Source organism: Dasypus novemcinctus, chromosome X (genome assembly GCF_030445035.2).
Source record: "Dasypus novemcinctus isolate mDasNov1 chromosome X, mDasNov1.1.hap2, whole genome shotgun sequence".
Taxonomy (NCBI): Eukaryota; Metazoa; Chordata; class Mammalia; order Cingulata; family Dasypodidae; genus Dasypus; species Dasypus novemcinctus.
This window is the reverse complement of record NC_080704.1, coordinates 19,647,095-19,664,407: the sequence shown is the minus strand read 5'-3', so window position 1 is coordinate 19,664,407 and position 17,313 is coordinate 19,647,095. Positions and strand designations below refer to the sequence as shown.

The 17,313-nt window shown below is 43.9% G+C and overlaps 1 protein-coding gene across 13 annotated transcripts in view; it reads right to left on the bottom strand.

Moving 5' to 3' along the window:
• Positions 1-17,313, bottom strand: part of REPS2 (RALBP1 associated Eps domain containing 2) — a 323,649-nt gene that overhangs the window by 49,377 nt on the left and 256,959 nt on the right. For 10 of the 13 annotated variants that reach the window (XM_058291426.1, XM_058291432.1, XM_058291428.1 and 7 more), the window contains one exon: positions 10,511-15,729. The exons of the other annotated variants lie outside the window; for them this stretch is intronic. In XM_058291426.1, coding sequence (XP_058147409.1) covers positions 15,661-15,729 — 69 coding nt within the window. In that variant the 3' untranslated portion in view covers positions 10,511-15,660. Of the gene's footprint in view, positions 1-10,510; positions 15,730-17,313 lie in introns of those variants that run through there. 13 annotated transcript variants of the gene reach the window in all.

The following is a 17,313-nucleotide window of genomic DNA, read 5'->3' as shown; positions in this document are numbered from 1 at the left end:
AATGTTCAGGAGTCTTCACCAGCAACATTCTCCAAGTCCAAATTTCTACCAAGTCTGTTCATGGTGATTTAGGTTTTCTCCCAGGCAGTTTAGGATTTCTTCATAATTCCCCTTACTTCCTTCTGAGCCCTCACCCACCATCTTTAATATCATGTACCTACCCACATGCTGTTCAAAGAAATCTAGGCTTTTTCAATCATGTTGCCATATCGTGGATGTTACTTCACTTCTCAGGGTAAAAGGTTTCCTCACCTGCATAATAACCCCAGTTTCAAATTTAGCAGAGACTACTCCACAGAATTGTCTCAATCATCTCTGAGTCGCTTTTGGATTTCAGCCATTACGTGGCTCCAAAAGAAGAAAAATGTATCACACCATTCAGTGGTCACATTGTGGCCAGGTTGGGGGTAGGGGGAGAGGTGGGCCAAGATGTTTGTCTGCCTTCAAGTCAGGGGTGCGCTGGTGGTCTCTGAGATGGTCCGCACATCCTCTACTCCCCCATGCTGAGCACAAGGCCAAGGTCTAGCAGACAACCAGCCAACAGTCAACTTTTAATTTCACAGACACACATCTAGCACTCAGCAGGCACTGATATCAGTAACTTACAAATGAGGAACTGAGGCAGACAGAAGTAAGTAACTTGTCCAAGAACACACAGCTCTTAGGAAATGGCGCCAGACTGCAATCCAGGGAATCAAACTCCAGATCCCATGCTCTTGACCATGAGGCCATGCTGCCAGAGTGTCTTCCTGCAGGCCACCTGCGCTTATTCATCCCAACAAGAGGGTGGGAAGAGGTGAGGAAACTATCCCCCCACACCCATTCCACCGCCTCCACCTGGACCATCAGAGAATTTGGGAAGAGCAGTGCTTGGGACAAAGAGATTGAAACCAGAGTCTGGGGAGGAGGTAGAAAGTAAGGAAGGTGGCTGCTAAGGAGCTCAGCACAGTAGAAGTTTCAACCCCGTCTGCTTCTCTCTGTATTAGCCCTCATTGCAGCCTGAAGCTGACTTCCCAGGTCTCTAGACTGTCATCCAGGGGAGCCTGAGAAATTCTAGAGCCAGAGAGCAGAGTGCAAGAGGAATTGGCTGTGCTCTCCACAGAGCCCAGTGGGGCTGAACACCCAGTGGGTGCCAATTAAAAAAACCAACTTGGTTGAATCATTGTTTTAAATATTTTCTTTAATTATTGTGTCTATTGGAGAGGATAAAAAGAGCGCTTTAAAACCTAAACCCCTGGGAAGCAGACTTGGCCCAGTGGTTAGGGCGTCTGTCCACCACATTGGAGGTCCAAGGTTCAAACTCCCGGCCTCCTTGGCCCGTGTGGAGCTGGCCCATGCACAGTGCTGATGCACGCAAGGAGTGCCGTGACACGCAGGGGTGTCCCCTGTGTAGGGGAGCCCCAAGCGCAAGGAGTGCACCCATAAGGAGAGCTGCCCATTGTGAAAGGAAGTGCAGCCTGCCCAGGAATGGCACCACCCACACGGAGAGCTGACACAACAAGATGATGCAACAAAAAGAAACACAGATTCTCAGTGCCACTAATAAGGATAGAAGCAGTCACAGAATACGCAGTGAATGGATACAGAGAGCAGACAACTGGGGGAGGGGGGTAAGGGGAGAGAAATAAATAAAAGAGATAAATCTTAAAAAAAAAAAAACCTCAACTCTCAATAAATCAAACCCCTCTGCTATCTAAGGGAAAATTCCTATCATTGGGAAATCAATCCCTATACTGCTTCTTCCTCTCACAAAGGCTTGGCAAGGAAAGAATGAGGAAATGTGAGCATTTACAAGCCTCTATCATTCTTCTGTGCCACTAAAGGTAAGGTTGCAAGCTGGCAATGCATGGGCACAAGCTGGCTTGCAGAAATGTTTTGTTCGGTCTGCCTAATGTTAGCCTGCGCAGTGTTACATTTTGCTTTTGCTTTTTTTTTTAAGATTTATTTTATTTATTCCCCCCATCCTGCTGCTCACACTCACTGTTTGCTCTCTGTGTCCATTTGCTACATGTTCTTCAGTGTCTGCTTGTCTTCTCTTCTTGTCTTCTCTTTAGGAGGCACCAGGAACCAATCCTGGGACCTTCCGATGTGGAAGAGAAGCAATCACTTGAGCCACCTCAGCTCCCTGGTTTGTTGTGTCTCTCCTTGTCTTTCCCCTGGGTCTCTTTTTTATTGCATCATTTTGTTGAGTCGGTTCTCCACATGGGCCAGCTCGCCTTCACCAGGAGACCCCAAGAACCAAACCCTGGACCTCCCATATGGGAGGGGGAGCCTAAACGCTTCAGCCACATCCACTTCTCACTTTTATTTCTTTAATCCTCAGTGTTTTAAATTGGCAATAGTTGCCAGCATTAAAAAAAAAAATTGGGCCAGAATCCTTTGACAGATGTATCATGAATATCTTCTCCTGCTCTGCAGCTTGCCTTTTACTCTCTTGGTGGTAAATTTTGATAAACAGAAGATCTTAATTTTAATGAAGTCCAATTTATCAATGTTTTCCTTTATGGTTAGAACTTTGCATGTCCTGTTGAAAAAATTCATGAAGATATTATCCTATGCTTTCTTCTAGAAGCTTTACTGTTCTACTTTTCACATTTGGATCTACAGTCCATATTTAATTAATTTTGTGAATGGTCTGAGGGATCCAGGTTGACTTTTTTTCTTTGTAGATATCCAATTTGCTCCAACAAATTGCCCAGAGCGAAAGAAAGTGCAGCCTGCCCAGGAATGGCGCTGCACACACGGAGAGCTGACACACAAGATGACGCAACAAAACAAGACACAGATTCCCGGTGCCGCTGATAAGGATAGAAGTGGTCACAGAGGAACACACAGTGAATGGACACAGAGAGCAGACAACGGGGGGGTAGGGAGTGTGGAAGGGGAGAAAATTTTAAAAAAATAAATCTTAAAAAAAAAAAAGCTCCCATCTCCCTGAATCGTCCATAAATTCTGCCCCTTTCCCAGGCCACTCCCTCCTCCATACACATATACAAATGTCTCGTGTAAATGATGTTTTGGGGGGAAAGAGAGGATCCATTTATCAAACTAATTCTTAGGCTGCCCATCAGAGCCAGAAATGACTGGGATAAAAAAACATCAGCCCCCCTCCACCACTGCCTCTCAGAATCCCCAGAAAGATGGGGACGGGAGCTCTGCCCACGCATGCGTTGAGGTTCAAGTCAAATGCATTTGCATTTCCAAGGACCATCTGTATTGAATTTAGTTGGCTTCCCTTTGTGCCACTCCTCAGGCATTAGCTTTCTTCCCCTTGGCTTTCCTTCTGTCTGGTAGTTTTGATGATGTCTCGTCCAGGGGTGGAGGCATGCGCTCTGATCCGCAGTGGGGTACAAAGGATGGACGGCAGTGGACCACGGAGGGTGTAAGAATAAGGAAGTGCATTCCCTGAAGAAAGGTTTACAATAACAAGACAGACAAAAAGGCAGCCTGCTGTTATCACCACCATGCACCAGCAGTTCTCAGCAACGTCAATGAGAAAATGCTCCTCCCTCCAAAAAGATTTTGTCTGTCTAGGTTCTAAACAATGATTGTGGTTACTACTGAGTTTTACATATATTAAATAAGTAATGCAGGACATTATGTATCCTGCCATAACCCACCGAATGGACTGGGGGAGAGTGTAAACTATAACGTAAACTATAATCCATCTGGTGCAGCAGTGCTCCAAGATGTATTCACCAAATGCAATGAATGTGCCACGACGACGAAAGAGGGTGTTGATATGGGAGGAGTGGGGTGTGTGGGAAGTGGGGCATAGGGGGACCTCCTATGTTTTTTAATGTAATATTTTGTGTGATCTTTTAAAAGTAAATAAAAAATATATTTAAAAACATAATACATATTTACATATATGCTTCAAATGTATGTGTGTGGGGGATGTATGGGGACTTCTTATATTTTTTGAATATAACATTTTTTTAAATAGAGAAAAAAATAAAAAACAAAGTTAAAAAAATATATATATATATATATATAAATCCAAAGCAGCTCATCTTTATTACCTATCCTTTGACACGCACAAGTACTCTACATGGAAGTTAATTTGGGAGAATTCCTAGTTATACTGTTGATCCTAACACACATGGACTCAGCTACACATGGTCATTTTGAAAACAACTTCGTTAAAGTTCAGAGCTATTCTCACTCACCTCAGGTGAGATTCAAGCCTCTGATACCAATGTTTACACAACAGATTCGATATAACAGTAGCCCAGTGACTGTAAAGAAGAAACAGAACTGAGTAACTTCCATTGTCATTATATATGATCACCTGGAGCTTTAATTTGTGTTTAAATTTTAAAATAGGAAAACAGTGTGAAATGCAAGGTGTGATATTTTTGATTGGTAAATGCAAAGTTAGCTCATATATAAAGTAGCTTACTGAATTTGAATATCTTTAAAATTGAAATATTTTCTTTCAAAAATCCCGCCCCCCCATGAGATGGCTCCCTTGTATCTTACTCATTGTTTTTTTTTGCTCATTGTCAGCTTGTTGTTTTTCTTCATTGTCTGTTCCTTTCTTCTTTTAGGAGGCACTGGGAACCAAAGACAGGACCTCCCACGTGGGAAGCGGGCGCCAAACTGCTTGAGCCACATCTGCTCCCTTATTTTTGTTTTTTGCTCACTGTCTGCTCATTGTTTGTCTTCTTTAGGAGGCACCAGAAACCAAACCCAGGACCTCCAATGTGGGAGGTGGGCACCCAACTGCTGGAGACACCTCCGCTCCCCTATTCTTTCAAAATTTTAACTGTCTTAAAACTAAGGAATGAAAAAAAAGATTATTACTGATAATTATGAAAAATAATTTTGACATATACAGGGGACTGTTAACAAAAAAGATCCACTACAGGTATCAAATACCCTAGATATGTATTTCTTTCCTTCTCCAACATGATGCTTGATGCTTGAGAATTCTCACGGGTCAATCTTGAAAATTTTGCACACAGTTTCTGTGCCACTTCCTTCTTTCAAATGTGCTGAGAGGATTTCAGGGCAAATAAAGGAAGGTATAAGGTTTACCATCTTTTATTCAAAGATAGAGATCCCTTTTATTCTACATCTGAAAGAAAAATGTAACGAAGGAAATACCATTCAGTTATCTGCAGCAAACACTGACGTTTACATATGCCTCATATTTGAAAAACAATATGGCAGTGCCCTTTGAAGTTGGAGTTTCCAATTCTTGGAACTGCCAAAGAGAGTCTCTTGGGCGTGGAGTGGCTATGGAGTGCAGAGGGGAGGAAGTGGCAAGGGTTGGGCACCAGGCCAGATGCGAAGGCCCCGGATGTCCAGAGAAGGCACACACCACTGGAAGCTTAGGACCCATTTAAAGGTTTACGCACAAATACCCGAAATCGCTGACTACATTAACAGTCAAGGAGTAGTAGTTTCTACCACTAGTAAGGAAATGCTTCACTGGAAGATTATAAATTAGTGTTTCTAACATGAAGACCTGGCAAAACCTTTAGTTTGATTGGCAAGCACATCTTCTGGTGTGTGGTGGGAGAGCAAGCCCACAAGGGCTTCCAAGAACACACCATGCTCTCACCCTACCTTGCCTCAGCACTCGCAGCTCCCTCTGCCTAGAACAGCCTCTTCTTCCCAGTTAGGGCCTATCCTTCTTTGAAGACTTCCACGAAGTCTCCCTGGATCCCATGGTCTGAATTAGATGTTCAGAGCAACCTGGCCTTCCGTCTTCTGCTGGGCACTCTGCTCAGCAGCACTTTTAGCTCCTGAGTTCACAACTAGACTACATTTTCCAGCCTCCCTTGCCATTAAATGCTGTCATATCACTGAGTTCCAAGAAAGGAAATATGTGCAGAAGCGATGTGAAACTCTTCCCTGAAGAATAATTCTATCTTCTCCACCGTCTTTTTTCTCCACCCACTGGCTAAAAGGAGAAAACTCTATAGCCCTAGAGAAAGATGGGGCCACAGATAGAAAAGGTCTGAGTTCCTGAACGACCATAAAGAAAGTGGCACAACAATGACCCTGGGCTGTGCTGTGAGGTGAGTGAGAAATAAACTTCCATCAGGCCTAGCCACTCAACTCTTGGGGTTCTTTGTTATAGCAGTTAGCCTAACCTGACTAATGCATCACAGCAACTATCCCACACTGCATTGCATTGCATTTGTAGGTCTCCCTCCCCACTGGGCAGCGAGCTCCTTGAGGGAAGGGATTCTGTTTTGTGGGCCTTCTCTCCATCTCCTAACATAGTGCTTGATACATGGTAGTGGCTCAAGAAATATCCATGGAAGGAAGGTCATGGGAGGGAAAAGGCCAAACTGATGAATGGATTCTGTAACACAGCGGAAAGTCTTCCCTGGAACCATTTCTAGCCACTGCTCTGAATTACCTGAGACCCTAGAGGAGAGGGTTTTGCCTCTATGGATCACAGTTTCCCTGACTGTAAAATGAGGTTGCCTCAATCAGTAGTTCGACTTGAGCCTACATCAGCATCACCTGGAGGGCTTGGTAAAACACCAGCTGCCATGCTGAGCCCACGCCCAGAGTGCCTGATTCAGCTGGTCTGGGGTGGGACCCGAGGACCTGCATTTCTAGTAAGTTCCCTGGTGACGCTGCTGCCGCCGCCTCTTTTTTTCTCTAAAGGAGTGACCACCAGGGATCTCCACCAATGCTTGGGAGAGGCCAGGGCCTGGTGATCCCCAGTGTCCAAGCTTATAGGCCAAACCATGGAAGGTTTTTTCCATGTTAGGTTGCACTTGGAACTGCTAGACTGGAAATGTCCTGTGTAGCCCTCCTGTTGTATTCACAATATGGAATAAAATCCCCACCTGACAGCAGACTGGTGCAGCCTAAAATTATTCAAACTTTAGAGGTGAAAAACTGCAGCTGGGGTGCCAGGTGACCAGGTCAGGACTTCACAACTCCCAAGAAAGGTGGGGCTTAAGGCCAGGCCCTCTGATCCCAGGTCTGCAGCTAATGTACTGTCCACAGTCTCAGCACTGGGTCTTTGGAGTGGGCCTTCTGACCCAAGTTCTGCAAGTAGGTGGTCTGCCCCCCTTCAACTGATGAGACCACGTGGGTGCATGGAAATAAACGGCCTGCACAGACTGAGAGGACCAGTGGGACAGTCAGACCATGGCCTGGTCCCCTGCTTCCTGGCCCAATTCGTCCTGCTCCACTGAAGGGCATAGACAGACAAAAACACCTTCAAGTAGGACCTGCAACATGGTTGGAAAATCACCTGCCCAACAAAACAGCAATGCCTTTTCCACAATACCTCCCTTGACAATACCAGGCACCGCATGACTGGAATTGTCATGTGGCGCCTGGAATTGTCTCTTGCTTGACTGAAGCCCTTTTATTCATCCATCCTGCAAACATATATTAAGTATCTACTCTATACCAGGCTTGTATAGGTGCTAATAGAGCTAAAACAGCCACTATCTTGGTGGCGGACTTGGCCCAGTGGTTAGGGCATCCGTCTACCACATGGGAGGTCTGCGGTTCAAACCCCGGGCCTCCTTGACCCATGTGGAGCTGGCCCATGTGCAGTGCTGATGCACACAAGGAGTGCCCTGCCACGCAGGGGTGTCCCCTGCATAGTGGAGCCCCACGCGCAAGGAATGCGCCCTGTAAGGAGAGCCACCCAGCGCGAAAGAAAGTGCAGCCTGCCCAGGAATGGTGCCGCACACGTGGAGAGCTGACACAACAAGATGACGCAACAAAAAGAGACACAGATTCCCGTGCTGCTGACAACAACAGAAGCGGACAAAGAACACACAGCAAATAGACACAGAGAACAGACAACTGGGGTGGAGGGGAGAGGGGAGAGAAATAAATAAATCTTTAAAAAAATAAAAAAATAAAACAGCCACTATCATTTATAGGTGAGATATACACACAATCAAATAATCACAGCAGGGTGATAGGAATTATAAAATAGGTTTCAGGAGGAGGTTGTGGGGCCTTGGAAAAGTGAACTACTCTGCCCAAAGGGTTTAGGGAAAACTTATCCAGAGTTTTCCATGTGAAGTGAATCTTGAAGCAAGGGTACAGAGGAGTTCATCCAAGAGCCCGGAGGTGGTGGGAAAAGTTCAGGCAGAGAGGAGAACAGGTGCAAAGGGACGCAGATGAGAGCCAGGAGAGTGCATTCTGGGAACCACAAGTGAGTTCGTGAGGCTGAAGCGCTGGGTGTGAGTGAAGGGTTGCAGGAGGGGCCCTTGCAGGTAGGGGCTTGAAGACAACAAGGTGCCCTCAGGACTTCAGGCAGGAGGGGAGCACGGCTAGAGTTGCATGTTAGAAGGATCGCGCTAGCTCCTAGGATTACAGAGATGACCAGGAGATGAGTGCACACGGTGGTGCTAGTGGGGCTGCACAGGAGGGGCTTGGTGAGGGGTTAGGAAGGGCCTGGAGAGGGAACACGCAACAAGCTGTGGGGAACCAAGGACAGGACCCTGGTGCAGATGCCTGGAAGCTGTGAGGTTATCACCAGCTCAGTTCAGGCCACTCTCTCCTACCTCGGCTTCTCCTGAGCATTATTAGTCTTGTCTCCCCAAAAGCTGACATGCCCCTTATGTGCAGGGAGCCTTGTCCCTGTGCCTGCCTTGATGTGGTTAACAAAGCACTGGGCAATGATGGATGCGCGAAGATCCCGCACCTGCGGCTACAAGGCGAGCAGGCGAAGGGAACTCCTCAGGAGCCAGGACGCACATCCCCAAGGCCCTGGGCTGCTGGGAAAGAAGGCTCAGGCATACACCGCAAGAGGATGGAGGTGGGCTCCCCTGGGCCAAGGGGTGCCGCCACCTTCCCAGGGCCCAAGGCCAGGACCACGAAGGGAAGTAGAGGGCAGTGATTAAGATCATGTGCTTTGCAAACAGAGGGGCGGGAGTATCTCAAGAACGTGGGCAGTTCCCAATAGGGGAGGACAAACTAGTGTGTCCAGACCTCAGTGTTGGTGCAAGTAACCATGAAACTTGTCATCCAACAGTGAAGCCGGAGGAGGGGGGGGGGGGGTTGTCACTGTGGGCCCAATTAGAGGTGGAATGGACATCACCATCCCCAGAATCCTTAGGACTGGGGAATGAACTATGGACTAGAGTGGACTTATTTGTATTCTACTATAGACTTACTGTGATTCTAGCAATGGAAGAAATTTATGACACTGATGTGGAGGCAGTGGCCACTGGAGGTTCTGTGGGCAGGGAGAGGGAAAAACAGGAGTAATATAGGGACTTTTTCGGGACTTAGGAATCATCCTGAATGACACTGCAACAACATATATAGGCCATTTTATATCTTCCCATAACATGTAGAATTGTGTGGAAGTGAGTGTGAACTACAGTGTGAACTACAGTCCATGCTCAGCGGCAATGCCCCAGGATGCACTTATCAATTGTAATGAATGTGCCACACGGATGAAGGATGTTGTTTATGTGGAAGGGTGTGGGAGGTGTGAGCAGTGGGGCATATGGGAATCCCTATATTTTTGGTGTAACATTTATGTAATCTAAGTATCTTTTTAAACATTATTTTTTAAAGTTTATTAAGGAACAAGAAAAGAGATAACTCTTCCGTTCATATAAATCTTTCACCTTTTACCAATCACTATATTTTAAATTCACTTTTGTGGTATTGTTGCCAATTGTATGCATGTTTAGATTCACTCATTTGCTTTTGACTTTATGGATGTAAAACATGGAAAATTTTTTTAAAATCACCTCCTTTGGAATTCTGCCGACCTGCTCGGGCACCACAACTTACCAAGCTCTGAGACTTGAGGCCGGTTGCTTAGCTTCTCTAAGCTCCAGTTCCCTATCTCCCTAAAATGGAGATAATTAAAGCTCCTCCATCCAGTGGGCTATGTGGCACACAGCACTTTCATCTGCCATCACTGTTAGCAGTTATCAGCAGGGCCAGCTTGGGGCTGTGCCCCACGGTCAGGAGGGTCCTGTGCTTGGTTTTACACTCAGCTGCTGCCATCTTGAAATTCTTAAGAATTTTTTAACAAGGGCCCCCTGCCTTATTTTGCACTGGAACCCCCAAATTACGCAGCTGGTCTAGATTCTTACCAACACCAAGAGGGGGAAGCCCTGTTAACTTCTGGAATCTAAATGGAGTTTGCAATTTGAGGGACAACATCGCTTTTCTTTTTCTTCCAGCTAACTCGTCCCGCTTTCTCCCCATCACCCCCACTGCAACTGAGGACATCATGATGAGAAGCATTTTTTGAACAAAAAGGAGAGAGACAAAATGAAGCAATTAGACCTGGCCCCACATTAAGTCATTTTTTAATTCAATGGGTCTTTAAAGTGCACTCTGAGCTAACCACAATATTGCCTGGTTGCCAAGTATTCACTGTGTGCAGAATTTAAGGACCTAGCTCAGATTGCCGAGAGGTTAAAATAACCCAATCTCAGACTCTGATTTCATTGGAAAGATCCCCAACTCCTTTTCACATCTCCTGCATTGACTGTACAGGAGACCAAATGCAATATATTGGCACAAAACTTCATAAAAGCCACACTTAGTTATCATACATTTATTTTAATATAGCACTCCAATTTCACATCATGTACATTTTCCAAAGTTGGAGATCCTTAATCTATATGATCTTCACAGAATTTTCAACAAGTGTGAAAAAGGGGAACGTTAGCTTGTTTCTTACAAGTCAAAATCCAAATATAGGATATCCCCAGGGATTATTAATGTTGACGATTAATATACATAATGCGCCCAATGCATAGCAAATGAATGAGACTCTTGCTGAGTAAATTATTAGCACAACTTGGTAGCACACGATTGTGAAAAGACAGAAGGCATCAAATATATACTTTTCTGTTACACTCAATGTGCCTGCAGTGAAAAAATAAACATTTTTACTTTCGAGGTTAAAGTAGAACATCAGCTCATTATCTCTCTTTCCCAATGGCTATGTTAAAATGGCTCTTCTTGCCTCTGGCTCACTAAGACATCTTATTTGTGCTGAAGACAAAAACAATGGCAGTGCTAAAGAAAAGGGTATACAGGTTCCCAGGATGGGTGCAGCGGTGCAGTGGAAGTTCTCACACAAGTTTCCTCAAACCAAAATAAAGGCCACCTGGTTCCATTCCCAGGGGCAGAGCTCCCTGATGGAGCTTAGGATCTAGCTCTGTTGTCCCATCAAATGCTTTAGGATGAAACTGGTACCCTAGGTTTCATTATGGGAGTGCCCAAATTCCAGTTTAAGCCCTGGGTCCTCTGGTCTTCAGAGTCACAAACCTACTTTCTCTAACCTTCCACTGCCATGAAATCAGCTTACAGCATGGCAAGAGATTTCACAAAGCATGAAAGCTGAACATTCCCTGATGGGTGGGTGCAGAGCCCAGCATCTGTGACTAGAACAAGTCCTCTCAATGGAAACCTTGCAGTGCCTTTTAGAAAAGATTCTTTTATTATCATGTGTGCTAGTAAATGTGGAAAATAAACTCTACAAGTCTAAAAGCAACTGCAGACATGGAATGTCTTGTACTAACAGGCCTGCTGCTTTGGGGGTTGCTCTTGGGAGGGTCACATAACTAGATGCCCTTCTCACTACACAAAAGCAAAGGAGGGTGGCTCAGAGTAACACTCACAGTGATCTGGTGGTGGTGGGCAGTCTCCCTTAGCCTGACTGAAGCAGCAGCAAGATATGTCAGTCCAGGGGCCCCAAACCCCCAGTCCCCACTTCTTATACAAAACACCCATAACTCAACTGTAAGTCCAACTGATCCTTTGAAATGAGATTTTTAAAAGAGCATGTTTGAAACAGTTAACCAGTTGTACTGGAAGGGGAGAAAAGGACCTTTCAACTGATATTTCTCTTTGTTCACATTCATAAAAGCTAAACCTGACGTAATGAGCCCTACTTGTCAATAATATGGGTGACTCTGGTTGCTATTATACTTGAAATGCCTTTTTTTTTTTTTCATTTTTAAAATCGCATTCCCTTGGTGAGCCCTAGTTAGGAGGTATGATTCTAGTTTGTGTTGAACAAAATGTTTTTGGCTTTAAGGTGTTACCCTTCCAACTACTGCTTAGAAGACATCTGCAAATGCCTGTCTTAACTGCAAGAAACATCTCCATTACAAATATTAACTTATTGATCTTCAGAGTACACACCTATCATTACCATGGCTGTGAGATCATTTAAGAAACAGACAAAGATCACTTAGAAACAGATTATAGGATCGAATCACATTTGAAGAGAAGACTCCTTTATGATAGTCCACACGCTGGTAGGAAATCAAAGGAAAATTCATGTTTTTGATTACTCACCCTAAAATATGCTGAAATTGAACATTTGTGATCCAAGTAACTAAAAATATATTGAAGAAAAAGATAACCTACTACCATATTGAGTTCATTTCAATCACAGTAGTCTATTTTAAAAACAAACTCCCATAAGGAAAACAGGAATGGAATCCACTCAAAGCAACAGCTGTCAAAAGTTCTGCCAAGAAACTCAGAGTAACTTACTGCATCAAGAAAGGTGAGGTGTTCATAAGAAAAAATAGTTCAACATATTCTTTCCCTTGAAATTTTAGTTTTTGCTTTAATCCAAGAGAAATTTCTAGATCTAAAACTCACTGAAACATGTTTTCATATTTTAAGACTGATTAAGTCAGTAAAATTCAACATGGTAAATAGAAGAAACCCTTCCAGCTACTTCTTTCCATGGATTCTTAGGCCAAGAATCATGGTTTGTTAGGGCCATGGTTTCCCCATGTGCAAACTGCAGAAGCTGGGTATAGGTCTTTCCTTCCCAGCTCTAACTCCTGTTCACCAGTGACAGTAAGATGGGCATAGCTTCCAGCTAAGCTGCCTCCTCTCCCAATCTGGCCAAACACATTTCTCTAAGATATTTATAAAATAGTGCAAAGCCTTCCAACAAAGGCAAATGTCTGCCTTGATTACAACGCACACACCCATTCCACATATTTACCTTTCAGTTTTGTTTAATGCCTGCTAGATAGGGAGGTGGCAAACACAATATACCACATACATGCCACATACAAGAAACATGATGGCATCCAGTAAGTCCACTGTAACTCGTCGTGTGCTTCTGTCCATGGGGCTGTAGGACCTCCCTCTGGGAGAAGACCACTTACCAACAAGGTAATTAAATCCCCATGGATGGAGGCAACATTGATCTTCTGTCTATAGAATTCTGCCCAGCAGACAGGTCTAATTTTGGTGTGGATTTGTAGAAGAGACATAAGGTGATTTTGATAACCAGCTTGCCTATAAATCCTATAAATCAAATAAAAAGTTTGTCTGAAACAGAACCATTATCAGGAGTTATACTAAATTAGCAAGTGTTCACCCTAACAGAAATAGAGAGGATGAGAACTAGCTAGGAAATTTTAATATGTGTATATATACAGATAATTAATGTTTTAAAAATCCATTTCTGAGCAACTAATAAACTGTGGTAACGCCTAAGTCCAGCCAAGAAGGTTGGGTGAAGATATAATTGGTATGTTTTAATGTAATGCTGATCTTAAAATATTGGTGATACTATGAAATTGGGGAAGGGGAGGGCCTGAGGGTGTGACTTTGATTGTCCAAGGTGAGTTTTTTCCTTTAATGAAAACCAAGCCAACAAAACAAAATCCTGACTTCCTGATCTGGTTCACTCTGGCATTGACCTGATGCGGGGAAAGCATGTAAGTATTTCTAAATGCAGAATGTAGACTAACATTCCATAGTTTCTATGGATATGAAGTGCTATCCCGAGCAAGTGAGGATGCAATGGAGGATTATGAGATAAAGTGCAAATATGCTGGTCTTTGCTGGGTTGAAGGTAACAAAAGCCAAACTTGCTGTGAAATTCTGCAACACGAATACTATTTATAAAATTTGTTACAGCCCCCAGATCACAGAACAGGGGAAGAGAGGTTACCTAAAAAATGTGCACCGACCCATTTCATAATCTCAGGAAGAGTTTAAATTCACTCCTAACCCTTCCCACAGGATAAAAGGGGCAGGCAAAGGGGAAGAAAAAGAGAACCAAGAAAATGGTTCAAGTTTCCTGACTTTCAATATCAAATCAATTTGAAATCCTTAAATGTGCACAGAAGAGAGTCAACAATCTGCTTTTCCTTTGGAAAAACACCATCTTCTGTTTGAGCCCTTCTCTCCTGCCATTAAACTATCAAGAAAGCTTGCCAATGGAATAAGCAAGCCTTAAATAAATGCCTGGTCTTTTTCTAAAAGCACTTAGCTCTATTGAAATTGAAGGCTTAATGCCACATGTTACAAACCCATCCAAAACCACTTCAAAAAAAAAAAAAAAAACACCCGAGGCACACCCCATCCCTCTATCCTAAGAATAGGAAAATTAGCAAACTGACAAGAGACTGTGTTCCTTGCCAGTAGCCCCTCTAAGTGATGTTAAAGCTGGTGTGCCCTGATCCCCGTGAGGGTCTGTCAATTCCCACTTTCAACCTGGGCCTTCAGGAGAAGCAGCAGCTATCTAAATTTCTGTAGGGCACTGAGTTCTGCAGCCTGAGCTTCTTGTTTTACATCACCTTCACTGGAGTTAGTGGGGCTACTTTGGACTGGATATAAACCAATCACTTCCTAAGCATACACTTCACAGAAAACAAAATGGTTGTAGACCCAATGTGACTCCCGGCTTTCTTTCTTCATACTCAATACATTCACAATCCAGGCTAAGATAATAAAGATGAAAATAACAACAGTTGGATGGTTAGTAACAACCCTTCCCCATCTTCCCCAGTTTGGAAACCTCAGTTCAAATAACAAAGGTTTATCAATCAAAACGGGCTCCTCAGCCTTTCAAGATTTGATGGGTGGTTTCCAAACTCAAGCTTTACAGATAAGCTCTCCTTACGCAAGGTAAAAGTAGAGATCTGGCAACTATTTAATTTGGTGAGGCAGTTCAAGCAGATTGTTCTTGCCCAAAATTTACATGAAAGAACTGAGTTATCTATCTGGGTTGAAGCCTAGCTTGGCCAAGTTAAATAGATCATTGCCAAAACCTCCACTTTCCAGAGGTATAAAGACCTGATAAGTCTTTGACATTCAATAGAAAACAATAGTCTTGTATTATTTATAGCTAGATATAATATCAAAATGGCACTAGAGAAGCAATTTTTGGCATATGGTGATAGAGGGTACAGCGCCAGTCTAAATCTGATGCTTTTGTTTTATTTTACTTAGTTTTAGTTTGAGTTTTTATTATCGTCATGCCAAAAGCTATCCAGTTGGAATCCCAATTATTTAGGAAGCCAATCTGCTGGTTGATACACATACAAAAATAAAACAAGCATCCTGAAGGTACTTGGTTATAAGATTTTGTACAAATCATAAATTCTTTAAATAAATAATGTTCTAAATTTTTTTTAATTGCTAAAAGATTGATTTTTGGTAAGGAGCAGCATCTAACACCTTGAGGAAGTACTTATGAATGGGAGATAAATTCCACTGATAATTAAGACTTCAAATTGATAATCAAAGTATTTTTTCTACCACAGTAAAACGTACAGGTGAAGTGCAAGAGAAAAGTTGATATGGATTGTATTTTGCTGCTCACAGCTTTTGACACAGTCAGACATCTATGACAAGTAACTGGGCTCAAACATTTGAAGGAAAGGTCTTGGCAGAGAAGGTCACCCACTTCAACCTCGGGGGTCACAACACGGTGACTGGACGAAGTTGTTCCAACTGGTTTTCCAATGCAATCCGTTCTTGATGAACCTCCTGAGTTATACAAAACAGAGAGAAGATAAACAAAAGAGCAAAGGGATCATTTCCTGGCTTCATCCCTTCTTCAGCAAATATTAAAAAGAAACATACAACTGGACCCTTGAACACTTAAGTGCTGTACGACTCAAAAGACAGACAGACCTGGAGACGGCATACTGAAAGCTGGTGACCAGGCAAAGGGGATTAGGGATTTGTAATCTCTCAATTACTTTCTGAAGATGATTAGATGAAACTGACTGCTCCCCGCTCCCTGCCTCAGTATCATCCCCAGTTTTAACAGGATCAGTGACCGGCATACAATGACATTAAAACTTAAAAACTGGTTGGGAGGGGGCAGAAAGGCAAAAGCAGACTTCCAATGCTGAGAGATAAGTCACCAGAAACAAATTTCTCATTGCAAGCTCTCACTTCTAACTCAGCACTATACTCAGTCAGGCCTAGGGGATGAAAAAGTACACTGGTTTGCCCCTCTACCACGTCTTGTCTGGTCTCCTGCACAAAATATGGCTTAAGGTGTGACTTCTGGGTAGCAGGCAGAAAAAAAGAGGATCAGCAATCTGCCACTTGAGAATTCAAACTTATAGCCCTAGAGCGGACGTACTGGGGCATGGGAGACACATAAAGGCATCCTTAAGTAGATTCAGTCCTGCTGGGAAAGAGTTCTGTTTAAAGGATGGATTCTGAGATGCCCGCAGGCAGCAGAGAAGTCAACGAGCACTTCTTTGCCTGCACTCCTCCCCACCCACCTGATAGTCTCTGAGGACCCCTGTACAGTGGGCCAGATACTGCTGGGTGTGACGGTGTTGACGAGAATGTGGCAGATAAGACCAAGACCCTCAGAGGGCTTCTACTCAAGTGGCTAGAGAAAGACAAGAAAGGTAAAGAACAAGATCAGGTCAGCAGCAAATATATAACAGGATAGAAGAGAGCATAACAGAGGGGGGCACCTGGGAGAGAGTTGGAGAGCTGCAGAGGGTGGTCAGGGTAGGCTTCTCAGAGGGGAGGCCTTTTGAGCAGCTACTTGAATGAAGTGATGGTGAGAGCACTGTGAAGATAGGGGGAAGGATGTGGAGGCAGATGAAATGGCAACTGCAAAGACCCAGAGGGGGGCATGCACCTGGAGAGTCTGGTGATCAAGAAGGACTGTGCGACCACAGAGCAGGAAGAGCAAGGAAGCTATCAGCAGGAGATGAAGTCAGAGATTTGAGAGAAACAGAAGAAGAAGGGATAGCAATAAGATTTGTAAGCTGGAAGGCAAAATGATGAATGGTAAATGACTCAGCAAAGCCAAGAAAATAAATATGAGGATTCTGCCAGTTGCTGAGTATGTCTATTTGCAGCCTTCTGGGACTGGGGAAATAACCACCCACTGTGAGATGGAGCTGAGCTAAAAGGTCATTCATCACTGGATCTGCAAAAGCCCCTTTTTTGACTGGTAGACCTCGGTGCTCCAGGAACTAGTGTCAGTTTAGAGTCAGTGTGTCCAGTAACCCCCAAAAGTCTGATTATTCCCTTTTCCAATATACAAGCCACCCTGTTAAGTGGTCACAGGTTCTTTTGGGGCTGGAAGAAAGGGCT